This window comes from Emydura macquarii, unplaced genomic scaffold (assembly GCF_026122565.2).
Source record: "Emydura macquarii macquarii isolate MOO-44397 ecotype Brisbane River unplaced genomic scaffold, CSIRO-AGI_Emac_v2 contig_1039, whole genome shotgun sequence".
In the NCBI taxonomy this organism is placed as follows: Eukaryota; Metazoa; Chordata; order Testudines; family Chelidae; genus Emydura; species Emydura macquarii.
In genome coordinates this window covers 1,168,549-1,195,930 of record NW_027131176.1, presented here as the reverse complement: position 1 = coordinate 1,195,930, position 27,382 = coordinate 1,168,549, and the positions used below count along the sequence as shown (strand labels likewise).

At 39.0% G+C, this 27,382-nt stretch overlaps 1 protein-coding gene across 3 annotated transcripts in view; it reads left to right on the top strand.

Annotated features, from left to right (window-relative positions):
* Positions 1-27,382, top strand: part of RUNX2 (RUNX family transcription factor 2) — a 190,373-nt gene that overhangs the window by 88,675 nt on the left and 74,316 nt on the right. For all 3 annotated transcript variants that reach the window (XM_067544938.1, XM_067544940.1, XM_067544941.1), the window contains 2 exons: positions 2,754-2,910; positions 8,527-8,631. In XM_067544938.1, the coding sequence (XP_067401039.1) occupies positions 2,754-2,910; positions 8,527-8,631 (262 nt within the window). The remainder of the gene's footprint in view (positions 1-2,753; positions 2,911-8,526; positions 8,632-27,382) is intronic.

Here is a 27,382-nt window from a genome sequence, read left to right as displayed (position 1 = left end):
TAAATAATATGCATTTTTCTAACTTTCAGACTTTTTTGTAAAGTTTTGGGCCAGAACAGTGTCATTACATATGTGTCATAGCCTATTAATATTTCATTACAAAAAATGTAAAAGGGCAGTGGTAAATGTATTATTCATACTCAATAGTAGAGAAACATTTTGTGCAGTATGATTGAACTTTATTTTATTAGAAAAAGTCTCATGTTTGCCCCCCAGAACTCCAAGTGTCTTTTCCTAGTAAGAATAGTATTCAGTGGCATTAAATAACACTGTGTTAAAGAATGCTGAATATTAAAAATAATGTAGTTGCATATTACGTATGAGCAGCACTCCTGCACTATGACCCGAGAAGTGTCATACACAAATTGTACTGCTGTTTAAAATGACAAATTGAACTTAAATAGACAACATTTTTTTTAAATCACCACTTGTAAAGGTCAGAGTGAAACCCACCGAAAACAAAGATATTGAGAGTTCAAGATAGAGTTTGAAGAGTTTTAGTCTTACTCATGTTCACTCCATTTTGTCCAGATAGCAAGCTATGCTATTTGTTATCAGAATGGGTTCAAGACAGGATGTGATCAATCGTACGTAACATTTGATCTGCTGTATACATAGACACAAGGAGGTGAGTTGAGGATAGAGTAATTTCACTCCCTCTTCTTGAGGCCCCCTGACAGACTTGTACTTCCTCCTGTCCTCTGAGTTTCTTTTGCTTTTCGGGATGTAATGTGTTTTTTTGTTGTTGTTGTTGTTTGTTGTCTGTTTTAAGATATTTAAAAATATATTGTAACTCACATTGAATATCTATATGGATAACAAGAATGTCCACAGCTGTAACAGTAAAAACTCAAAACTTTTTTTTTTTAAAGTGATATAAAACCCCATGCTTCAGGGTTTAAGCCAATCTCTGGCTAGTAGAGGTTAGGTGGGCAGATTATCCCACATCTGCCTGTTTTGGGATTTCTTGCACCTTGCTGTGAAGCATCTGGTGCTGGCTGCTATCAGAGATAGGATAGTGGACTAGACAGTGACAATAAAATCACTTTACAGTAATATTTGGGGGTGAAATCCTGACTTCACTGAAGTCAATGGCAACATTCCCTCTGTGTTTTAGGTTGTGTTACCTAATGGTCTTCGGAAAATTATACAAGCATCAATTTAATCCATCATATACAGTGCATCAGCATTTCTCCATGCTTGCTACTAATCAGATCACCAGAACAATAATTTTTAGTAATGGAATCTATCAATTAATATATATTTCAAATTTGGTATACATTTGACACTATTTTTTGTTGCTGTTCAGCACACAGGGCTATAACATGCCATCCATATTTATTCAGAGCTGTTCATTATTTCTACTTAATTAATGGTATGATTTGACCTGAATTTATTAGTTTCAAACATGATCATTTTTGGAAAAGACATTAAAAGTTGAATTTATGACAAAATATAATAACATATATTTCAGGGGAAAAAGGAGTTACTCGTCACCTGGTTTAGTAGTCTGAATAATATGAAAAAGTAACATCTGACCATCAAATGGTAGTAACTGTAAAGGGCCAGGGTTCAGCAGAATCATGTTAGAATTTCTCAGGGCAAGTATTTTTATAAAAAGTTTTAAAACTCGCAACATTTGTGACTCTGTTACATATTTATATTCAGTGTTATTGATGTTACAGTAAATGGGCATAGGAAAATTATTTTGTTGGTATTGTTACGGAGAATCATTGCATCCTATATGAAATAGTGTTGAAATAAACTCTCATAGTGAATCAGTGTTCCTGTTCTAATTTTAAATATAATTATACTATTTTACATCCCAAAGCATTTTCAAAACAGAATATAATAATCTGTTCTTATCTCTGGCTGTACTGGAATGCAGCATCTGTTTAATAGCCCTCTCCAGCAGTGCACAACTTTTAGGACAAGAAGTGAGAATGCCATATATATCTGAAATACAAGGCCAAATTATGTTGGTATAATGTTGTCGCCCAAATTAGAATTAGAGTAATATACCAGGGTTAACCACACCCTACTCTTGAGAAAAGTACTATGAGATCTTTAATCACTACAAGTGGATAGGCCTGTGGTTTTATGTTGTATCTGAAAGATGGCAGTTCCAGCACTACAAAGCTCCATAAGAGAATGCTGGGGAACTCTTCCAAAGGAGGAGTGCCATTTATTGAAGCCCAGTGCAACTAGATGTTATTTGGAGGTCTCCCATCCAACTCTTTAGGCCTGACCAACCTTATCTTGTGAAATCTGACATGATCAGGTGCTCAGATACTACAGTGATGGGAGTGGGGTAAGAGTTTAAATAGAACAGAATCACAAAGTGAAATGGCTGCTGATAATAATAGCCAACTTTCCATTTCAGATGCATTTTTGTGTGTGATTTATGGAGATGCACCATAATTCATGTTTTCACACTGCACACGGGCTGCATAGAATGAAGTTGAGGATTTATTAAATCATATATTCCCCATAAAGATGTTGAAAGTTTCAGAAGAGTAAAAACAAAGTAGGACTCTCTATTAGACTATGAGAAAGGGAGACGTTATGAGATGTTTCTCTGTTTGATGTCACGCTTTGTTCCTTACTCAGCTAGCTTATAGCTGTTCACCACAGTTGGCAGCAATAACCATCACAGAGTTTAATGTTGAGGGTGCAGATGTGTAAATTTGTGACAAAGACAAACATTTTCAAACCTAATTTCAAGAATTGTTGCTGTCTCCCCATTGTAACAGGTGGTGGCTTTAGGAGAAGTACCTGATGGGACCGTGGTCACCGTCATGGCTGGAAATGATGAAAACTATTCTGCAGAGCTGAGGAACGCCTCTGCTGTGATGAAGAACCAAGTGGCCAGGTTTAATGACCTGAGATTTGTGGGCAGGAGTGGAAGAGGTAGGTTATTACATTTTATATTTTTATAATGAAGTACAAATGAAGTCAAGAAGTCAAACTGATTCTGAGTCTGTAAATAAATCCCCATCAGCCTTTCATTTACAAGGATAAATGCAGGTTTTATTCACAGACTTCAGCATTTGTCCAAACCAAGTTTGTTATCTTTGGGCCTTGCCAGGTTTTTCTGACTCCTGACATTTTTTGGTTGTTTTTATGACATCTGAATTTTGAACATTTTTTTACAGACCTTGCTCTTTATTCTACCCGTATTGGGGGGCAGAATGAGGTGAGGAGGTTCACGTTCTGAGTTACATGAAGTCAGACAACAGATTTCAGGCCATGGTAATGAAAGAAGAAAAATTCATATGCTCCTTTAGTCGCAAAACTGCCTCTTAATTGGTAGCAGGAAGAGTTATGTTTTTGCATCTCACATGTACTATCAGCCATACATTTTATGGACCTAATCCGAAGCCCACTGAAGTCAGTGGAAAGCCTTCCATTGACTTCAGCTTGCTTTGGATCAGGCTCCAGATGTGCTGCAAAATGCAATCTTATGTTCTCTGTGAGTAGCTTGCTTAACTTTATATACCTTTGCTGTAGGCTTTTGGTTTGAATGAAATTTAACCTCTAATACATGGCTTACACCAGAATGGCAGAGAATATAACTTTCTAGTTTCCTAAAAATTTAGAGCCCTGAAGTTGTCTCTTTGCTGCTTAAGAACTTCTTCTAATCTGAAATCTATACTCAAGTTATAAGAAGCTTTTATAACTAAGGCACAATTGAAAAGAATTTCCTTTTAAAATTCTTGCAGATGCTTTAAAATTTGAGTTAATTACTGAAAGGATGCCTTGATGGAAACTGACGTCAGTTTTTACTGAAGGAATCCTCAGAGAGATTTGCTATATCAGGCCACTGATTCAGCCTAAATATTTTTGTTTATTTATTTAATATAAAATTTAGTTTAAAAATCATTCTGGAAATAAAGGCCATACACTGTATTGCAAAATTAACAAAAAAGCTAATTTTATAATGATACACTATGTAAAATAATTGCAGTCCAGTTTTGACAGAGCAACGATTATCAGAGAAAGTCAAATTTCTGACAACTGCCTCTATAGTTTAAATCAGATGGCACATTGATAGAATTATAAGTGTTTGATAAAAGAGATTAAATAAGGACTGTTTCCAGTGAGTAGGCTGTATTTTAGGAATGTGGCCAATAATGTGTACTTTTTAGCTTTTAACTTTTTTAAACTTACGTATAATGAAGGGCCACTCTACTGCAAAAGTAATACGATATAAAAATGGACTTCACTACCCTCTAGTTCTTCTATTCCATTTATCTTACTTCCTTTTAAAAAAAAAATTCTCTGCTTTGTCTTTCCATTGACGGATTAAATTTGAAGGTTCTCTGGCTCCACCATCAGTGCAGCCTTACAATAAAAGTTACAGTAGTTATATCCCATAACAAGTGTTGAAAAAGAACTGACATATGATGTACTACCTGTGCACTCTGAATCTCATTTGAAACCTATGAAATACTTTTTTATTAAAACATAGGAAATGAAGTAGAGTATCTAAAGGATCAGGCATTATATACATATGCACGCACACATACACACACATATATGAACTTTTCAAATTTTCTTAAAATAGTTTCATTTATCTTTTGTGTTCTTCAGTTTTTGGTTAAGAAGATTTCTCGGATCAATCTGGGTAAAATCTATGGAAAAGTGATAGTGTACTTTACAAACCCTCAACATATTTATTTAAGAAACTTCAAAGAAAAACAAAGGGTGTGCACTGTTTTACTATATTGGCTTTCTGAGTTTTGGCTGGTTTCCCAAATAGCAATTTTTATATTTAAAAAAAAAAGAAAGAAAAAAGACAGACTTAACTGCTTGCAGACTTTTCACGCATGGAAGATGAAGAAAGCTTCTTTTGATGAAGTGTAATTATGTCCAAACAGAGCTGACCCCCCCCCCCCATATTTCTTATGATCTTAACGGAAGAAAGTAGGGATTTTCCTTTGAAGCAGCCGGGACTTGGTGGAAGATCTGAAATGCTACATTCTGCTGCCAGAGGCAGGATGGAGAAATTGGTCCAGACTTGTCTTCCAGACTTAGACAGAACAGAGAGAGAGAGAGAGAGTTATCATTAATAATAGATTTTTATAACACCACTTAAAATAGCAGGAAAGCAAACAGTAGTGGCAAACAGAAGTGAGAAAGCTACACATAGAGCAGAGAAGAATATTGGTAGATGCATGGAGTTGGATAGGAAAAATAAAATAGTAAAGAAATAATTTTTCATTGACGAGAAACTAATCCACACCTGTTTCTGACTTTAAATTTACATCTTTCTAAATAGCTCCCTCTTTGATCTTTGTATCTCTAAATTTAATCATCAAGTCTGACTCATCAACCTACCTCTTTACCTTCTCTCCCACGTTTCCCTTCTTTTCCATGACCCGATGGGGATGCTCTGATGTTTGCATTTTTAATGTTGTTATCCAACAAAAGTGATTGCCTTCAACTTCACAGTTTTGTTTATTTATTTTCTGTCTCATGGCAACACAAACACATTTTGGGATCCAGAAAAATAAGTACCCCAACATGAGGCCCCAAATGTATATGCAGAAGTCCCATTAGTCTCAATGGGAGTTGTTTATGTGAGGTTTCAGTGCATTAAATAGCCCTTGGGGGCCTGATCCAAAGCTCATTGAAGACAATGGAAAGACTCCCATCTTCAATAGGCTTTGGATCAGGACCTTAATTTTTTTGTCTCTTGATATTTAGAATTAATTACATTAGCATCTGGATGAAAAAATAGGCAACACAAGAGGGTTGCCAAATCTGCTTCCAAGCTAATTTCTCTTGTTAGCCTTATGCTTCAGCATATGTCAGTCTTATGTATTATTATGTCAGCTGCACTCACATGTGTTAATGACAAAGAATGCACAGTTTGGGGACACTGTCAAGCAACAGTGCCAAATAACTTCTTACCCAGTGAGACCCATAAAAGAGTACTAAAATTATTCATTAGCTACCAGAAGTAAATAGTTTAAATTTTTAAGGGCACAGAGAAAGCTATTTTAAAAAAAAAGTATATAGGAAGACTTTGCAGCTGATGAAAGATATCCAGGAAATCAATTAAATCTAACTGTGGAAAGCGTAAGTGACCACACAAATACCTAATCTTATGAAATGTACTTTGGGCCCAATCTGATAATGTGTAGAGCACCTCTTGAAAAAGTGCTGAATGCCTTCAGTCCCTTTTGACTTCTCTGGAAGTCGAGGGCATTCAGTACCTTGAGGACTGGGCCCTTGTACTACAAAAAGCAGTTTATTGATTACTTGGAGGGCTGGGACTTCTTAAATGCTGCTATATTATTGCATCTGTTTAGCTAAGAATGTCAAGTAGGGAAAAGAAAACTCTCCCCCTTTCAAATTAGATGTTGGACGTGCTCAACAGCTCGTCGTTAGGCTTTGGCAGGATGATAATTTAGACATGCGCACAGGCTTTGGCAGAGGGCAAAATAAAGCCCTTTATATGAAGCGTGTATTTTTTGGCCAATGTATAATGCGGAGATATTTTTGGGTTAGAAAATCTTGCAGTACTTTTCTGGTTGTAGAATGAATTTTCAAACTGCCACAAGCAGTATATTTTATTGTGTTGTTTTTTAATCTGGACAGGCTTTTGTGGCCATTTGACATATTAATAAAACTATAATATGGTAGGACCAAATTCTGTCAGCAGATACACTTGGAAACTCCCCTGGATATCAGCAGCAGCCACCACTGTACAAATGAGTGAAATGTCACGGGAGAATTTTTATGTAAGAAATAAGTTAAATTCCTGCTATGGTGGAAAAAAAAGGGCATAAATTCTGTTAGTGCGGGCACACATACAGAGTATGCTGCGTTAGGGACATTATTATCTGTCTGAACACCCATGATATTCAGCTTCTGTTCCTGCAGAGAGAAGGAATGGTTTATGCTGGGGATTGAGCAATGGTATGTCTTTTTTTGGGGACAATACCCATTACTCTGTAGTCACTCTTCTCTGCAATGTCTGTTTTGAGAGATCTGCAGAAGGGTCTCTCTCTACCTTTTTCTAGAGGAGTGAGGGTGAGGGCAGACAACTTCTTCCATGTGCTCCTATTGCTGCTTGCTATCAGAATTTAACCTTTTTGGTTTTCCATCTCCCTGCCAGAGTCTTGAACGCCCAGACTTCACTCTCACTTGTGTCTTTTTGAGAAAGGGGCACCACTGGAGCATAATTACACCTGGAAAGTCATTTTACTCTAAATGACAGTTCTATTCTCTTAAAACATTATCTGTTACTTGCTCTTAGAAAAAGAAAACCAAGACGGTCTGAAGTCCTATGCTTGATAATAAATGGTGTGTGTCTCAGGCAGGTTTTGAAAGTGTATGACTTGGCTTGAAAAGAAAGACCAATTACTAGATTTGACAGCCAAAGATCTGTTCTGTATTAGGCCTTATATATAACCTGTTCTATATTAGGCTTTGAATTGACTGCATTAAGTTTTGCACTCTTACATATTGTTTAAGATTTGTGTTTTGATTGAATGCCTCCAGAGTTCAACAAGGGGGGAAAAAGTCACTGGCCAAAAAAAAGGGTTTTAAGATTCTGGTAAAATAGCAGTTTAAATGAGCAATAAGGCCTGAGATTGCTGACTGTTTTATTGAGTCACTGTTGTACGCCCACCTTTTCCTGTCTTGAAACAGTTTGCAGTTTTGACTATCTGACATGACTAACGGTTGCATATCTGACTGATTACAACTGTCAGTGAGTCTGCAGAACAGAGGCCAGTGTCTTGGGAGAATGTTTGCTGAGATCCAGTCTCTTTGGTTTATTTATTTATTAAGTTCTTCATTGTGCCGGAGGCTGCAGATCATCATGTTCAATGTCTATATGAAATGTAACACTGAAAAGTTAAAATGTAGATTTGTGATTGAAAATATTTTATACATACAAAAACAATTTCTCACTGTCAGTGGATAGTTATTTAAAGATTTAATAAATGGATTATATGTAAGGAAAAAAAAGTCTGATCCAGTAATGAAGATATCATCATACCACAATAGTCATATTAAGGATGGACACATTAAATGTTAAAAGGCCTCTCATGGAGAATATACATTTTTTCCTCATTTTATTGTAGTGAAGTCAAACAAATAAAATGATGACATTATGTGAAATAAATAACATTAGGAACAAATTCTGCTCTCTCTCACCTCACAGTAAAACTGAAGTAATTCTATTTAAGTTAATTGAGTTACTTTGGATTTATACTGATGTAAATGAGAGCAGAATTTGGCTTATCTTCAGTAGTGAATTACTCTTGTTCTATCATTGTATTATGACCTAATATTAAATAAGAAATGTTAAATTGTCAACACTTGGATGGTATTACTGGTATTAGAGTATAACTGAAGGGAAAGAAAACTCCTATGATCAGTTTGTGTTTTTAATTTTCATGATTGTGGAAATGACTGGGAAGAATTGTAAATGCCTATTATTCTTTACTGAGCATGTGACTGTTTTCATATTATAGTTATTCCTCATTTGTTTTTTTTTCCTCTTTGTAGGAAAGAGTTTTACCTTGACAATAACTGTCCTTACAAACCCCCCACAAGTTGCTACATACCACAGAGCGATAAAGGTTACAGTGGATGGACCAAGGGAGCCAAGGAGTAAGTACTGTATTCCCTCTTTATGCTCTGATATCTGCTGATGGGAGTCTGTAAAAGCAAAACAGGTTAATTTTGTTTAATAGTCTTATAGATGAAATATGTATCTTTGTCACACATAGATTCCAGTTCAGCCAAATACTTAAGCACATGCTTAACTCTAAAGTATATAAGTAGTTCCATTGAAGTCACTGGGACTACTCAGATGGCTAAAGTTAAGCATGTACTTAAATTCTTTGCTGAATTAGGGCAATATTGTGCCTGATTGTCAAGTACACTCAGGCCCCTTTACACCACTCTGGCATTATAAGGGGCCTTTAGAAACAGTGGGCTGATTCTTATTTACACTAGTGCCCTTTGTACTGCCAGAATGGTGTAAAGGGGTCTTGGTGTAAATGAGAATCAGGCCCACTGTTTCTAAATATCATTTGATTTAGGGACAGTGGACCCAATCCAGCAAGGTGCTGAGTGCCCTCAAATTAAATTGGCTTCAAACTGAGAACACTGAAAACTTTATAGACTCTCAACACCTTGCAGGATCAGTCCTAGTGGATGGCGGGAAAATGCAAAATAATGCCTCTTTCTTTGCTCAGGAGTTCTTTTGCCACCAGACAATTAATGCATCTGGCCCAATGACAGCTGGTTAATCATATCACACCTGAAATTGGATTTTCCTAGCACAACGTCCATTTTCAACAATATACTTACCACAGACTCCTGGGAGCCAAGGAGCTAAATGACTAACCATAAAAGCCCTAGCACGTCGACAGCACTGTCTTTGTGTAATTCCCAAGCACAGCGAATATGTTTAATTAAAAAACCAGACTTTCACTCACTCCCATTCCTTTTATAACATGCACACTCCTTAATTATTAAAAATCTATTTGAAATGATTGCTGGTGTTCTGATTATGACAGTTGCTTTTGGTCATGTTCCAGTAATTGTTATAGATAGTTCCAATTAATAGATACAGTCAGACCTGGTTAATCCATCTTGATTTATCTGGCTGGCTGGCAGATTTAACCGGTAATCAATCTTGCATCATGCAGGTACCACTGATGAGCCAGTCCTAGTTTTTTTGTTAATTTAGCTAGAAACAGGGTTTCCAAATTGGTTGGGATTAACAAGGTCTATCTGTATTTAAATTATATTTAGAGATTAAGGATTATTTGATGAATAACCACATTAAAAATCTTCTAATGGAAGCATTTCAGTTCATTGTTTTGTCTTTGATCAGAAAATTCAGACTAGGCCTTTTGGGAACTTTTAAGACGTTTTAGTTAAAATACCACAAAGGTACAGGTAGGTGGAGTTGTACACAAGTGAAGTGGTTCCAAGGCCAACACAGATGAATCTGTAGGTCTTTCCCTTCAAACTGGGAAAAAAGGCTTAAAATGTCTTCCTCCTTACATAAGACTTGCCCCATCTGCGTAGTTTCTCCCTGATCAGCAAATGAGAACAGTCAAGCAGCTCTGTTCTTATGGATGCATTTCATTCCAAACATGCCTCTGGTGCTGCCAGCTCTTGTTGGAGGTTTTCTGGTTTCAGGTTTTATCACAGAGGGTGTTGTGTCTTGTCCACTCTCCTCTAGTAAATTTGCTATTCTTGCAAAAGATGCTGTGTTCACCTGTGACTGCTGGCTCTGTCTAACCTGTTTGGAAACTTTGAACTAAGTATGTCCTGGGGTAATGCCAAAGGAGTTAGTTAAATCAGGAATGAATTTGGCCAATCTCATTTGGGGGCTGCTGTTGATGCATCCATGAAACTGTGAGAAGAGTGTATAGAGAATAGCATCTGAATAGACTAGAATGGCACAGACTGTGAAAGGAGTAATCTAATTAGACTGGGACTGCACCATCACAATAAGCAATTGAAAAAAAACCCTCAGGCTATGTTAATAGATCTTAAAAATCCTATTAAGACCAACTTGAATTTTCTACTCTAGACCTTTGGGCCAGATCTTCAGAGGTGCTGGGCATCTATTATTCTTAAGTGTGGATGTTCAATATCTCTGAAAATCAGTTCCTGTAGTTTTGACGGAGTCCACTTGTATGTAGTTTCCAGTCAGTCAGATGTGGCCAAGAAGGTCCCCTTTAAGTTTAGAAGGTTGTATGGCTGATTTGTGATACTCATCTTCAGAGTCGTTTGATTTGTGCAAGCTCTTTGTTTTGGACTGAGGTGTAAGATATGGGATCATAATAGCTAAAGACTAACTAGCTGTTTCAAATGGGAGTCACTGATGAATTTTAGGGAGAGAGCAGCTCTGAAAATGGACCCTTCTGCAGAAGCTTCACTGAAGTGTTTTTCCTTTGAGAATCCCTGCACTAATTTCTGCTCCTTAGTAATCATTATTGATCATTGTAATACATTAATACAGCTGGCATCTGCAATGCATGAGGAAAGGGTAGGTGGTTGGGGGCAATAATGACTTCTATTCAACAAATGGCTCTGATGGTAAATGTATTTTTCTTAATGAGTTATGCATCAGCAAACAGTGCCCCTCTTTGCCAGAACCTGCATTTCACTCAAACGTCTGAAGCATGTTATCCTATTTTTCTTCTCTCTGGCGGCTAAACCAGGGCTGTCACATCACAAACAACTTCTTTTCTTAATATACACATCTGGCATTGGCAGTTGGACCAACTTCATAAGAGCACATGATCATCATTCATTACAAGATTAAAAAGTACCCCATGGCATCATTGATGTTTTTTAACTTTGATCTTTTGCAGTTGTGATTCATCTCAGTTATAAAACTTCCCTTTAAAGGAACACAACCGATGACTTATTAGAACCTTCATCCTAAGTAGCGTAAACATAAAATTATGCACATCTTTACAGAATGTCATTTACTTTGGTTGCCAGCTTATCATTTTAAGACATGACTTCATGCTTTAGATCCTGAATTTGTAAGGCGTGTTTATAGGCAAGACACTTTGACCTTATGTTGGCAAGTTGATTTGAGAGAACAAACACTGTATGTTTTCCAGCAGCAGTAGGAGCAGCAGCAATACCATGACAGATATTGCAATAATTTAAAGCCTGACTCGGAGAGGTGCTGAACACTTATGACACCCGGTGACTTCAGTTGGAGTTTTGGAGGCTCAGCAATTTGGAAAGTCAAGCTCTTAATATTAACTCTGTTTAGTTATATTAAACATCTGCTTGTAGAAGCTTGCTGCTTTCATCTTGCTCTGCTTCGTTATTATTTTAAAATATTTTAAAACAATGGTGTCAAGTTGCCATGTTAGATTGAGTCTAGAAAGTCAACTGGCAAAAGCAGCACATTTATACATGGGGGGAAAAGGTGGATCTTTTCCTGTGCCTTTCATAGGAAAGAGATGTTTTTTGACTAGTTAACTCAGAGTTACCAAGAGTGTAGCTCAGGGAATGCTATACTGTTGCTCAATCTTTGTGTTGGATTGGGAAGAAGCATGGCACGCAGTGTAATACAATCTGGAGAGTGGATGTGGTAGGGAACTTGGGGACAAATTTGTGCTTTCTCAAACACCTTATATATCCTGTTATGTAATCTCCCCCATCTTGAATGTACTGGCTTTATAAAATGTAGTCTTGAAACTGGTTGACTACATTTTGTGATCTATTCACATGGAAGTGAAGTTTTGAGCTTTCAGCCAGGGAGAGCGTTAGACTTGCTGGGGTCCAGGGCAGAAACTAAGGAGTGGGGCCCCACCCCACCCCACCCCACCCCACCCTTACCTGTTCACACATTGGATTTCTGCAATATTTCTGAAGCTGAAGCCTGAATCCTGCTGCGCAAGTCCCCAAGGGTGTGGGACGCGGACAGTTGCCCTGCTTGCTAACCCCTAATGCTGATCCTGCTTTCAGCATATATTAATTGGTAGAAGAAAAACTCTGCTTTCATTACACTTCCTTGCAGAATATTTATCTGCAGCCCAAAGACTGTGAGGTACACATGTGATGAAAGGTATGAGCAAACATTGTCCTTTTGTCTGTGTGCTCTACAAATGACAAGCAAAACCTAGTAAGAAGAGCTGGTCAGTCTTTGTAATAACTGTTTGGCCAACTGGCTTATAAAATGCAGAGCAGTGATTGAGATTTTTGAGATTCTTAGACTTAGAACCATAACAGTTTTTAGGAAGTTCTCTCTCTTTTCTTCCAAGGAGTGGGGGTGGAGGGGTAAGTCTGGGGTTGGTGGAATGTGCTTTAGAGTAGAACAGCTTTAAATCTCTTTTGAGTTTTTGGGGGTTTTTTTGTTTTGTTTTGTTTTGTTTTTTGTTTTGTTTTGTTTTTTTGACGGACTGTCAGGAGCTGGGCTGTTGGCCAAGCAGGAAATGACACATTGAGAGGCATTTGTGTTGTGCAACATTTTGTGGAACTGATGCAAGGCTACATTGCCTGTTTATGCATTCCTTCACTAACAGACTGCATGGCAGTAATTTTATTCAGTGCTACATGGCATGCTACAGAAAGGAGCTGAATCCTTAACATCTCTTTATGCAGAATTATCACAGCTATTAAAACATACAGTGTGTCCCCTATTTAGAATATTCCCTGGTTTGCTTTCAAAAACTGCTACAGCAGCCCCTTTCTTACCCCAGTATGTACTGATTTAAATATGTTTTTCCACTGTGGTAAGTTTGTGTAGGGCTGGGAGATGTGCTGTTTTCAGAACAAGAGCACATTTTACATACACACATACAGATTCCACTTTATATATGTATTTTATATTAAACATTGTTTAAAAATGTTTTAAGCATTATGTATTCAAGAAGCTTAACACAGGTTACATATGAATTTGGTAATGTTTTGGCTGTCAGGAAATTTTCATTAAAATCAACCCTGAGGTCCTTGCGATATTATAAAAAGAGTGCTGGATTCCCATCCAAATGGAGGTTAAAAAAATTGGGCCTGATTCTGATCTCTGTCACTCTTGAAATCAGATAGGTCACTTTGGATTTCTACTACTATAAATAAGTACAAGATAAAGACCAGCAGGGACATGGTTTGAAAGCTGCTGCTATGGCCATTGGTAGGTCTACATGTTTGTGTTATGAGCAACACCATTCCAGAAGATGTGAGCTGGAATGTGATTATATGGCAGGGGTGGCCAAACTTACTGACCCCCTGAGGCTTCCCTCCCTGCTGGGCAGAATCCTCTAGCCCCACCATTCTGCTGCAGGATAGAAGCTCCAAGCTCCCCACCCCAGTCTGGTATGCAGAGAATGGGGGGGCATAGGGTGCTCTGCGAGCCACACTTTATCTGTAAAAGAGCCATATGCAGCTAACGAGCCACAGTTTGGCCACCCCTGTTATATGGCCTTAGAAATGTTCGGCACTGTTGTGCTACGCTGTTCAAGTTCGTACACCATGACTATCTGCCATAAAACATAATCCCCTTAGGGCCTGATCCTGAAAATTTAAAGCACCCACACCACTCATTAATTGCTCTGCAATTTGCAGGTGCTCAGAACCTCCCCTGGTCAGCCTTGGAGTTTCTTAAGCAACATAGCCTCAATCTTCCACCCTCTGAAGGGGATGGTGAAACTCCCATTGACTTCAGTGGTGCAAGGCCAGGCCTTGTTTCTCTCAGATACATCTGTGATGTAAACTGGAGGACATCTGTTTCATTCAGCACACACTGCATCTGGTTTCCCTTCTGCAAGCATACACTTTCCATGAAACATAATGTAACGGATGGACTGAAGAACATTTCTATTCAGGTCTTATTCAGTATGAGTAGGACTGTCAGTATCTCAGCCACAGTAAACAAGTACTAATTAGTTTGCTACTTCTTTTTATCTTGGTGTCCTATCCAACTCCTTGTATCCCCAATGTAGTGGAAATGATCCTATGAATACCACCACCAGTGTGAGTTACTTCAGAGGCTAGTAACATTGTCCTTCTGAGTTACACAGAACAATAACCTGAAATAAAATAGCATAGTTGGATTTAAGAAAAGACTGGATAAATTTCATAGTAACATTTGTAACTTAAGGTGCTAAAATACAGGGATAATCCAGTCCCATGCAGCAGGATATCACTTGATTAACCCCAGGGTCAGGAAAAAATTATTTCTTTATGTACATTATATAGCCAATGGGGGTCTTCCTGGGAAGCATCATGCATTGAATAGGCCACTGCCAGAGATAGTGTAAAGTGTACGATACCAAACTTGATGGGCAAATTGTCTGGTCCAATATAGTACTATTTATGGCCTAAATTTTCAAAAGCAGGCTGATTTTTCAGAAAGTGATGACCCCTCTAAAATCAAAGCGCTTGAATAAGTCTTAAATTGCACAAAAAGAAAAAAAAAGTATTCAAAATAGTCACTTTTGAAAATTTAGCCCTATATTTTTAAGTGATGCAAAAGTCACTGAGAAATGGAGCACAAGAGATAAAATACACCTCCCTCTTATTAGTATGTACAATTAATGAGGGATGTAGAGGGAAAGAGAAGTGCTTCTCTTGGCAAAGACTATCTACCTTTGTGTTTGTGCAGCATCTGGCAATAGTGAGGCCTAGATCCTGAATGGGGCTTGGCGGCAATAGCATTTAAAAAAAAAAAGTTTATATAAAGGAAAAAATATATTTTAGGCATTTGAAATCCAGAAGGATATCGTTGCTTCAATATTGAAATTCTTATAATGCCTAGAATATTGAATAAACCCTCCTTTATCAATTAAAATAATTTTCACTCCTTGGATCTCTTATTGGTGTAAAAGTGACTATATGGAATGTACTTTCTGCTTTCATATTAATTGCTTTAGACAGACTCTCATGTGTTTGCTCTGTGGGTAGTGTTCAGGAGACAGCTTCCTTTTGGATTTGTGTGTGTGTGTTTGTTTGTGTGTGTTATCAAACACTTGCTTGTAAAACCAGCACTGTAATGAAATTGGCACCTTTGCAAGTGGATGTGTTGGACACACAGGAGGGCTGAAAGGCAGACTCATGAATGTAAAGTTATCCTACGTTTCAACTCCTGAGCTTGTCGATCAAAACGAAAGTCACTTAAAAAGACAAGGATAACATTTTCAAAAGCACCAAAATGAAAATGAGACTTATGTTCCTAAATCATTTACTGAAAATTTTACCCTTAATGATTATGCACTGAGGTTTTTCATTGCACCTGATTAAGAGTATAATTTCTTCCAAATAGCTCACTCATGTGTTCTACCTTTCCATGAGTATTTGCTTAAAACTGTTATACTCTCCTTTTGGAAGTCTGGGATATCTAAGTGACAGATATTGCAGAGCAAGTGGACAGATTTATTTAGCTTGAATGTATACTTTAAATATATATTATACACAAAAAGCTATGTTAAAAGAATATTATTCAGATTGCAAAGTCAAACACTCAAAAGTGAGGAAATGCCAGAATTAAGGTTGCCTGAGCAGCTTCAATAATGCTTGATTGTGTATACGCATGATGATACAGTCTTTAATTACATGATCACATGCTATTTTTTCTATAGGACCCCTTCCCCCATTAAATACACAGAATGGATAATGCTTATTTAATGATAAGCAGTTCAGTATTTTGTTTTATCTTCATTGAACAATTTGTGGCCCCATGCCTTATTTACTGCATATTATTTAAACCCTCCTTTGAAGACAGAATTATTTCTTTCCCTCTGGGCTTTCTATGGCACTCATCACTATAACATCTGAGTGCTTCACAAATATTAATACATTAATTTTCATAAAACCCTTCTGAGATGAGGGGACATTATTATGATCATTTTACAGATGGAGAATTTGAGGCACAGAGACTACAGTTCGAAACATCCATAATTTTGGGTGCCTAATTTGAGTTCTTGAGGATTTGATTTTTGAGGGTACTTAACATTATGTAACATTTATATGTTCAAAGCACAGCTGCCATTGACTTCAGCTGCAGCTGTGATTGCTCAGCACTTCTGCAAATCAGAGCCCAGGATCTCAAGTTACACACCCAGAAAATGAGAAACACAGTTAGTGTCCACCTGTGAAAAGTTTGGTTTAAGCAGTTTGACTAACATCTGAGAGAAACTTTGTGCCAGAAGTAGAGATAGAATCCAGTTCTCCAGGGCAACATTCAACTGCTTTAACAATGAGACCATTCTTTCTCATCTTGCAATCCCCTGCCTCATTCACTGTACACCTTCCAACTTCTGCAACAAATAAAGCATGGATCTTACAATTGTCTCCTTTACTGTACAATCCTAATTCTACCCAATCTCCAGAGCAGATCCATCCTGTTCACTGAATGAGGCAAAGGTCCTGTGGAAAAATAGTATGTGATCATATCACTAAAGATTGTGTCATAATGCATATACACATACAGGGCAAATTTAGGTTGCACAGGCAACCTTAATTATGGTATTTCCTTATGTTGGTGTGCAATTGCCTAGGTTTTTTAAAAAAGCAAACATGTGGCATCATATTGACATCCATATAGGCCATCAGCAGGGTTGGGACCTTTAGTTCCATCACACAGAACTCTGCCCGTGGAGCTAATGGAGTAACTGAAAGGAGTAGTAGGTTGTCATCCTTTCTATGGTCCAGCACCAGAGGGAAAAGGGACATCTAGCCAGTTGGTTTCAGTTATTTGCTGGTAGCAGAGGAATGGAGAGACTTGGGAACCCTAGCTTTAGAGGAGAGTATGCTCTGGTGGAAACAGACTTCTGCCAATTCCTCCACTCCTCCCAAGCATGACCAAATTCTGCCGTGTCCCCTCCAATTCTGTGTGTTCCCCATCTCTGGCTTCTCATCCCAGTCCCAGTCTCCACTGCTCAGGCATCTCATCCCTGTCCTGGTCTCCTTGCCCAGCTCCCAAGTACAAGCCCCTCCCTCTCGCGCTCCTTGTCCCAATCTACTCCCCCCACACTCCTGCAGATCTAGCTCTTCTCCTCTCTTAATTCAAATCAGGCAACTTCCTCTTTGTGGTCCGGGACCAGCAGGGGGTGAGGGTGGAGTGTGGGGAGGGAGAGAGGAATGTCATTGAGAGCACAGGAGCGACAGTCATCTTGCTCTCAGTTCAGGTGTCTGGAGCTGGCACCCAGCCCAGCCTGCAGAAGCTCAGATTGGGAATTGCTGGGAGAGTCCGGCTCAGTCCAGGCTGCAGCATACTCAGTGAGGATGGAATCTTCAGGGATGTTAGCTGCTAAAATCTAAAGAGTCTCCATTGAGCATGTGCAAATTGTAATTTGCCAGATTTGTGTGGATTTACATGGGGATGGTAAAAGGAACATATCTGATACTAAGGCCACCCCCTGCCAAATTTCAAATCCCTGCTCCAAATCATGGGGACCTTACAGCCATTCAACAAAAATATCACCGAATATTTAACATGGGCAAAACAACATTTTTCCCTACCCTGGTTCTCAGAAATGGCTGAACCATTTTGGCTGAAATTAAAACAAACACATAAATAAATAATTCAGCCTGAGGCAGAGGCTCACCATGGAAAATTTAAACCCAAATGGTTGAGGTTTGGCAAAGTTGTAAGCAACTGAAAACAAGGTCTTCTAATGGAAAGTGTCTGGCAACCTTAATAATAGCCTGTGCTACCACCCCGCTGGTAAAATATTCTACTCGCCTTATTATTGATTTGCACTTAAAATACTCCATTGACCTCAATGGGAATTCTACATAGGAAATGGATTCAGGCTTGCTCTACATGTAGTCTATAGGATTTCTGCCACTGACTTCACTGGGGATCGGATCAGGCCTCTGGTTTGCAACTGAATGGGACTCTGGGAGACCTCTTTCCCCAGTGCACCCACACACCAGAGACAGAGGTGCCAGACCAATGTGTATAGTGGGGGTGCTGAGAGCCATTGAACCAAACTGTAAACCCTGTGTATGATGGAAACTACATCAAGCCAGGGGGTGCGGCAGTACCTTAGTTTTAGCACCTCTGACTGGAGGGAGTGTTGCCGTACTGTGGCACACAAGGGTGGACAGAGGACATGGCTACAACCTTTGTAAGAGATTAAACAAGGGCCGTTGCACCCAACAGGGCCTCTGGAGGCATTATAATTGAGCAAGTATGCACCATCATTTAGCAGGGCTCCACCTTCCTTTCTTCAGTCTCTTCAGAGGTATAATTTGGTGTGTGCGCGCCTCAGTTGCATTGGCACAATCCATGCAGAAATTGCAGGCCACAATGTATGCAGTGCTCAAGCCAAGAGAGAGTTGTTCCATAGACCATAGCAGTTCCAAAGCTCCCCATTATGTGGAGTGTGGGGTCAGCCACTCACACTCCTAGCAGACCTGGAGTCATGGTTCACCGTTGCATCTCTGAAAAGGCCCATGCGAGCAGTGGTGTCGGTTTTTGTGCGCTTCTGAATAGGGATTTTTTTTAAAAAAAACCCTTAGGTTTAGAAACAACAAACACAGGAAATTAACACTGAAGAAAAAACCTGTGCTGAGTAACATTCAGCATTGGATGTGAACTGACAGACGTGGACAGCTTGATCTCGGATGACATTGAGCCAACATCCCAGATCCAAAGAGCTCCAGACTTTGGGGTGGAAAAACTTGGTATTCAAGTTTTGTGTCTCAGGGACAGGACCCTCCCTGCTGTCTTCTTGCTTCAGTGGGGCAGTAATTCATTGCTGGCCTAAGCCAAGCAACAGATTACTACCCCTTCCACATCTCAGCACTGATGGCTGGTGCCAAGGCTCCATCTATTCCCTTCCCACCTGCTTGGGGGTGAGATGTGTAAACAGGCACACAGCACCCATTACCTAACCATGCATGCTCAAACCCCGGAGCAGGTAGCCCAAACATGTGCACGGAGGTGTGTGTGTCTTATACCTCTTATGCTCCTTCATGGGTCCCCATATATTAGTTAGAGAAGGAGATGAGGAATCCTCCACAGGAGTTGGATTAAATCAGTTCATGGTGCAACATTGCAGAGTGCAAGCTTTATCATTCACAAAAATATTGGTCATTTATAATTCAGGCCTTTTCTATGTTTAACAAACTATTTGAAAGAGAGAACCAGGTAAGAGCTGGTCTAAAGCCACCTCTGGAGATGGTTTTATTCTTCTCACTCCTACAGTTTTAAAAGAAGCCCTTCCCTGTTCCTCTTCTCTCCCCTCATTGTGTCACCATTCTTGGGAGCCAGGGAGTTTGAGTGGTTAAAAAAGTGTTGTCATGAGAGTGATTATAATAAGGATTAATATAGCTGGGAGCCAAGGTTCAATAATCTCTCTGTGTCTCTGACCTAATGTTATGTCAGATACAGTAGCTTTACCAAGAGAGCTGAGAGTATGTATTTTTATTGTCTTTCATTGCCAGAAAGGGCTGGCCCATAGAAGCTCACTGTATAAACAGTGGAAGGCAATGTATTCTGAAATCATTTCTATTCTCTCTAACTAGTCACTCACTGGTAATATTTTTTACATTTACATTTTAAAATTAGTTCATTGTGTCCTGAACCATCATCCTGGAATCCAAATTGAAAAACTTCCAACTGTACGATTTATTTTTTAAAAATTGCAAAACACTCACAAAATTTAAGCTCACTGTGCAGAATAATTTAAAAATATTAGAGGGCTTCACATTTTTATAAGTACTTGAGCATGGGGAGTGATTGGATTTTAGTGTACAATTTTGGAACAATTTTACAGTTACTGTTTTTCTCTTTAAAAGGGATACTGTCGAGTGAAATTTGGCCCAAAATTTAGGTTTTGATAAAAGACAAGCTTTGGCATAAGAACCCATCAGGTCAAAATAAGATGATTTTTCCTATATAAATTTCATTAAAAGAAAAGCCAGACCCTTCAAGTGAAGCCCAGCAAATGTTTGAGATCGCCCATATGGATTGAAAAATAGTTTTCTATTGGAACTCAGTGGAGTTCTTTGGAGCATGTTTCTGAGGCTGCTCCTGTTTTGGAATTCTACTCATGCCGTGTTTGAATGACATTTTTCCCTTTGTGTAGCAAAAAGCAATGTTAGCACAGTTGGAGTATAATAGTAGGGCTGTCTAGTTAAGTGTTTCTTCTTAAAGGGAACAAAATACTTCAAGTTTTGTTGTTATTGTTGAGTTTTTGTATTTTTTTAAATAATTCACATTTCAAGAATTTAAGCTGCAGGATGTCCTGCCCAAAAGTCCATAATACTACTAATCTGGGATTTAAATGTGGGTCTTTCAAGTCTGTACTCTGCCATAGGCTTCCTGTGTGACCTTGGACAGGTCTTTTATAGTGAGATTTTCAAAAGCACCTAAGCAGTTTAGGTGCCTAAATCCAGCTGAAATCAGTAGGAGTTAGGCACTAATGTGCTCAAGTGCTTCTGTAAATCCCATTGTTAGTCTCTCTGTGCCTCAGTTCCCCACCTGTAAAATGGGTGGTTGTGAGGGAAACTGCACTGAAGATTGTGAGGTGCTCAGATACTACAATAATTATTTAGCCTTATAGATACCCAAGATTGACAATGGTAGAAGTTAAAACGCGTAGATAAGTTAAAATGAGCAGCACACTAAGACAGCCTTGGTGATTAAAGAATATGAGAGACCAGCATCCCTCTTCACCCTTCAGGAGAGAAGAAATTAGCTACCTTTTTCTTGCTCCGGAGTTTGAGTTTCCTCAGAAGAAAGAGGCCAGAGCTGGGGCCTACTGCCAGTTTGCACAATCATATTATTTGCTTAGGCCCAAGCCTAAGGGGGTGGACTGAACACCCTCAACTCCCACTGAAGTTTGGAGAGAAAATACAGGTGACTTGCAGGAGGTGAACATCTTGTCAGATCGGGTCTTGCTTAGCAAACAGTCAGCAAGGAGTCCAACTTTCAAGGAAACAGAAACCTGCCAAGTCAGTTAAGCCATGTTTTAAAATATATTTTTCACCATCTATTGTAGGCAGTAGTAGAAAAGGTTGTTGTTTTTCAGCAACTGTTTTTCAACTACAAAATAGACAAAAGGATTGGGGGAGGTGGAATTAACATGTAAAGCTTGATTTTCTTCCTACATTATTTTATACTGGTGTAACTCCTCTGAGTTTGGAGAAGTTACTCCTGATTTACTTACTGTGTAAGCGTGAGTAGAATCAGGCACATATATGTTTCCATCTGAAATCAATTCTCAATTGTCTGATGTTTGGAGTGGGGGGCAAGGAGGGAGGGAGAAATGGCCTCATCCATCTCTGATCCAGAAAGCTTTTAGTTGGGGGAAAGGAGAAGAAGCTGTATAATCACCTCATTGGTATGTCAGCACATTGTTTGAATCAGCAACAATGCAAGAAAACAAAACGTGTGTCTTGCCTCTGTGTGAGAGAAGAGAGGTCATTCTTAAACAAACATTCACAACCCTCCATTTTAGCTGGAATAGGAAAACCAGCTTGACAAGAATAAGCCACATAGCCAAGTGACTTTCACTGGAGGTTGGTGGGATTTTAAACAAATCTCCTTACGCAAGCATGAAAACAAGCTATTTAGCACTCATTAATGTCTCGGGTTAACTCTTGAATAATTTGTCATGGTTAGGCACTTTTGGTTTCAATGGTGTTTTTCCAGTGGCTAATGAAATGACAACTACACATACTCCTTGGTATGCCACTGTTCACAATAGGGTTTAAAACTGTGTATTTGTTATTGATGTCATTAAAGTGATGGATTTGAGCTTGGTCTCTGAGGCAGCCGACTGGGTGGTTAAGACTAATTTCTAGCAATGGTTTTGGAGGTTGAAACCAAAGTGTGTATAAAAGGAAATGTTTCTCCTTTTAAGCAAATAATTTGAACCCAGATGAATGAAATTTAAGCAAGTGGGCATCAACTGCAAGTTAATTTTGACATAGTTGTCTGGAAGTCATCACCAATTAAAATATTTGTATGCACTCGAGTGTAGTATTGTCTTTCGGTGCTTATGTAAGAAAGGAACAAACTGCTTGTCTAACCCGAGACTTGAGACGACTGGCTAGAATGTAAGACTGAAGTCATAACCATCTGGAACTTGATTAAGGATATGGTCTTTGGCAAGTGTAGCTTTTCAGAGGCAAAACAGCTTCTGTATCTGAACTGAAGGAGATAGAAGACAGAGCAAATCCCTTTTACCAATCTGGATTTACAATTAATTTGAAAAAAACACTCAAACCAAAATTTAAAATAATTGTTTTCCAACAGATATAACAGTGAAATGGAAAGATATGAGCCCAGTAAGGAAGCATTTATATTGAAGGCCCAATCTGACACTTCTTGCACATTCAAAACCTCCACTGAATCAGTGCAAGATTCAGAGGTGGAAGGAATTCTGGCTCAAGCCTAAATTCCATAAACTTTAGTATATAATAAAAATGTGTCCCTAGGACTTCCTTTAACCAGCCTCTTTTTTGTGCTCTTGCAGAGTAGTTGCTAGACAGACAGTTACCTAGTTGGTACACATACCTTCTGCACTTAAAAATAAAGGAAGGTCTTCAAAAATGATGCCCCAACGGTTGGAAGAAACAACAAAAGCAAAGAAATGCAGAATTAAGGGGATACAGTCCATGTTGAAGTGATTTTTATAGCATTTTGGATTCTCCATACATTTTAGTATTAAAATAAAATTAATAATTAATATATGGGCGGGGGATTCTTTCCCTTGTGATTTTGCCCTTTTCCATTAGGAGAGGATTGATTTGTTGTTTTTATGTTGCAAAGAAAGTTGAAATGTTGACAGTGTCAACAGTGTCTTTATCAGTTACCAACCACACCTTCATTTATTCAGTGGAAATAACTTTAAAAACCTTGCTTTTCTTTATCTGCCTTTATTTAGTTTTTGCATTTTGTTCCCATTAGACAACAGAACTCAGCCAATCACATGATTGGTTTTTTAGTCATTCTCATGTTCTGATTCTTGTATGGCAGCACAATTCTGTTATTTGGGCTCAAAACATTTCAAACAGATGTTTAAATCTTCAAACACAAACAAAGCTGTTTGCATTTTAACTTACAGAAATCATTAAAACATTGATATGTATGTGTGGAATTCACCCCTGTGCAGAGAGCCAGCACAAGACCTATGCACTGTTTAAAGTCCACATGGACTACATGCCTACACTGGGAAGTAAGAACTCCCTTTACACAGGCTACTTGGAATTTGAGTCCAGGTACCCAGGAGTGAGTGTGCAGGAAACGGGTGGAGCTACTCACCAACTATCAGAGCTGAGACAGTCTCTGAGCCTGGGAGGGGGAGAAGTGTGATTACTACTCCTCAGGAACAGGAGGGAATTGTGGCTCCTTGAGTCACAATTCCTTCTCTGGGATACTTTTGGAGTGGCATCAATGGTCTACGTCCCTGTGCCAGTCTAGCTCAAAGTGGCTTTCTGTATGTCTTTCATAATATTGTTGAATTCATATCCTTTGTGTGCATGGGAAGTTTTCATTCTGCAGAGAGACACAGTGAATTCTAGTAGTGCCACATCAGTGTGTCCTTAAGGAAGACTCTCCATCATTTCCCTTGGGTTTCATGCAAGGAGGGGACTTCCCAGGTCCCCCTACCAACAGAGAAGAGCATGGGAAAAAGAGGAGGGTGGACAGCCCCGTCTGTCACACTATCCCATTGGTCCACAGAGCCAATGGAGAGCCAGGGTACACGATGGGAGGTAGTTGACTGGGGTTTGGGGAAAAGTAGGCTGTGAAGAAGGTGCCATGTGTACATTGTCTTCACACAAACCTAGTGGGGAGCTAAGGAAAAGTCAGTACATCCTGACACTGCAGTAAGATGTATACCCTACCCAGTGCTGTGAAATTCCCTTTAAAGGAATTCCAAGGGCAGTGTCAGGTGGAGGAGCTGGCTAACAGGATTCATTTCAATTCCAGTTGGAGAGCAGAAAGTCTTGGAGGCAGAGGGCTTTTCACACAAGTGCCTTTGACCTCCTGCATATCTCTGTGGAACTAGGGAGCTCTTTGGGTTCTCAGCACCAATCCCACCCCCAGTCTATGCCAATCAAGTTAATAATCAGGAGGGCACAATATGCCCTTGAGAACCTAGCTGTGGTATTATGCTTGTTTACTCCGCACACTGATCATCCTTCCAAAGCTCTTGATGAAGCGTAGTTACTGCAGAATGAGCAGTAACCAGGCTTCAAAGTTAAATGTTGTAGTGAGTTTTTTTTTATTATTGGAACAGTAAGAAAGCACCAAAAAAGTCAGTTCCCGTTAATGACTGAGAGCCTGGGAAAGATATTTTTTTAAAAGAAGCTTTTAAAAATTTATAGCAGTGTAAAGAGTCTGTTAAACAAAGAAGGTTCCAGCCTGAGTGAGCTTTTACTGCTGAATTATAAAGCTCTGAAAATGAGACTGATAGTGGAAATGATGACAGAATGTTAGCCAGATCAGTGCAAGCAGCTCTACTGCAATAAGACCTGGTTGGGTTAGTCTCCTGCTCCTCCCCAAAATGATAAAAATAAACAAACCAAAAACCTGAGGAGTTTGATATTCAGAGCAGAGGAAAAAAGAAACAAACAGATGACTCTTTTTTTACGTGGAATTCTGCAGCCTGATGTTAGTGACAAAAGGAGATTTTTGCCAATATATCTGCCCCAGTTCCATTAATTTGTACACTGTAAGTCAGAGTCTCAAGCTTTCCAGACTACTGTACTCCTTTCAGGAGTCTGATTTGTCTTGCGTATCCCAAGTTTCACCTCACTTAAAAACCACTTGCTTACAAAATCAGACGTAAAAATATGAAAGTGTCACAGCACACTATTATTGAAAAATTGATTCCTTTCTCATTTTTACCATATAATTATAAAATAAATCAATTGGAATATAAATATTGTACTTACATTTCAGTGTATAGTATGTAGAGCAGTATAAACAAGTCATTGTCTGTATGAAATTTTACTTTGTACTGACTTCACTAGTGATATTTTATATAGCCTGTTGTAAAACTAGGCAAATATCTAAATGAATTGATGTACCCCCTGGAAGACCTCTGTGTACCTCCAAGGGTACGCATAGTCCTGGTTGAGAACCACTGCTATAAGTCAGTAGTAATTGCTAGTGTTTTGTGAAGTGTTGTGCTTTGACATGTTCATGAGTGTAGGATGCCAATCTAAAGGTTAAAACAGCATCTATCTATCTTCCTGATTATCTATCTAAGGTATTTATATGGCTCCCATCACCACAGTATCTGAGCAATCTTCAGTGTATTGATTCTCACAACACCCTTGTGAGGTGGGGAACTGTCACACAGAGGATCTGTCTATATAGCTGGTGGCAGCGAGCCTCCCAGCCCAGGTTAACAGACTTGGGTTTGCAGGGCTCGTGCTAGTGTTCTATAATGTGTTAAATAACTTTGTAGGCAGTGCTCCAAAGCCTAGTGAGGAGGGTGGGTTTCAGAGCCGTAGCTCCAGCCCAAACCTCAAATTCAAAGTGCTGTTTTACACAGCGATTTTTAGAGTGCTAGTGCAAGCCCCAGTCTGTCAACCCAGGCTGGGAGGCTTGCTGCAGCAGGATATGTAGACCTACCCAGAGGGGTATATGACTTGCCTATGGTAACACCTGAAGGCAATGACCAAGCAGGAATTTGAAGCAAGGTCTCCCAAGTCCCTAGGCTAGCACTTACCCACTGGACTATTCTTCCTCACCACTTACTTCTGCTCACCATAATTACTTCAAAACTATCATGTTTTGGTCATTTATAGTTAATAATTTGCTTCTCTGTTTCTTCTTCACATTGTCCCTCAAATATTTCTGAAAAGCCTGTGTCATATGCCCACATGTTGTATCTTCTGGGACTTGTAAACCTGTTCTTACTTCCAAAACTGTTTCTTGCAGGTCAGGGCATTTTGCAGCCAAGTGGGCTGCTTGATGAGCTCTTTTGCATATTAATACCCATAATGAGTTTTCCATTTCATGCTAGAGCAGGTGTCAGAGCACCAATCAGAGCTTGGATAACAAAGTGAAAAGTTGTGTGTGGTTTTGGAAGCAGTATATTCTCTTCTGCTGGTGCTAGGTTAATTGCAACCATGCTGTCTCAGCCTGGAGATACGACAGTCACACCTCCATAGCTAAACAGAAGCAGTACGTGGATGGCCAGCTTTCTAATGATGAGCAGCCAGAGAGTGGAGGGGCAACATGAATAGGCTAAGCATATAATTGGAAACAAGGGACTTCTTCCTGTCTATTAATCCTGCTGTTGTCTCAACTCACCCCAGAAGATGTCATGTAAAACCTTTCTCCCTTAGTATACCCATCTGTAAATTGGGGACAGTATTTACTTATGCACTTTACAGGAGTATGGGACAATACTAATACTAATATAAGTAATATACTAATATAAGTAATATAAGTAAGGAGTAATACTAATATAAGTATTAGTATATTCATAAAGTGCTATTTAGTTTTAATTATTATAGGTGGAATCATAGAAAGTGAGTGAACAGAGGGAGGTACTAGGGTGACAAAGATGAGTGTTCAAGGAATTATGGGAATCTTGAAGGTAAGCAAGGGGAGGGATAATAGAAAATGGGGAGAATATGAAAATGGAAAGGAAATTCTTTTCAGAAATAGGGGAGAGATAAGAAAAGAGAAAGACAGAACATAAGAGGAGTCAAAAATGGAATAAGGGAGATAAAAACAAGAAAGTTAGGTGTGTGATTGTAATTTATTTGTGCTGCTTGATTTTATTTCTTTCCTTGGTAGTTGTCCTACTGTAAGCCCTAAGAGTCAATATTTTTGAGCAATTATATTAATATTACTGACTAGTTCAGATTCAGTAGTTAAATACATGGAGGAACAGAGAAGATAACCTACAGTGTGTTAGAATGCACACAGTTAACAGTGACCATTGCAGGAGGGACG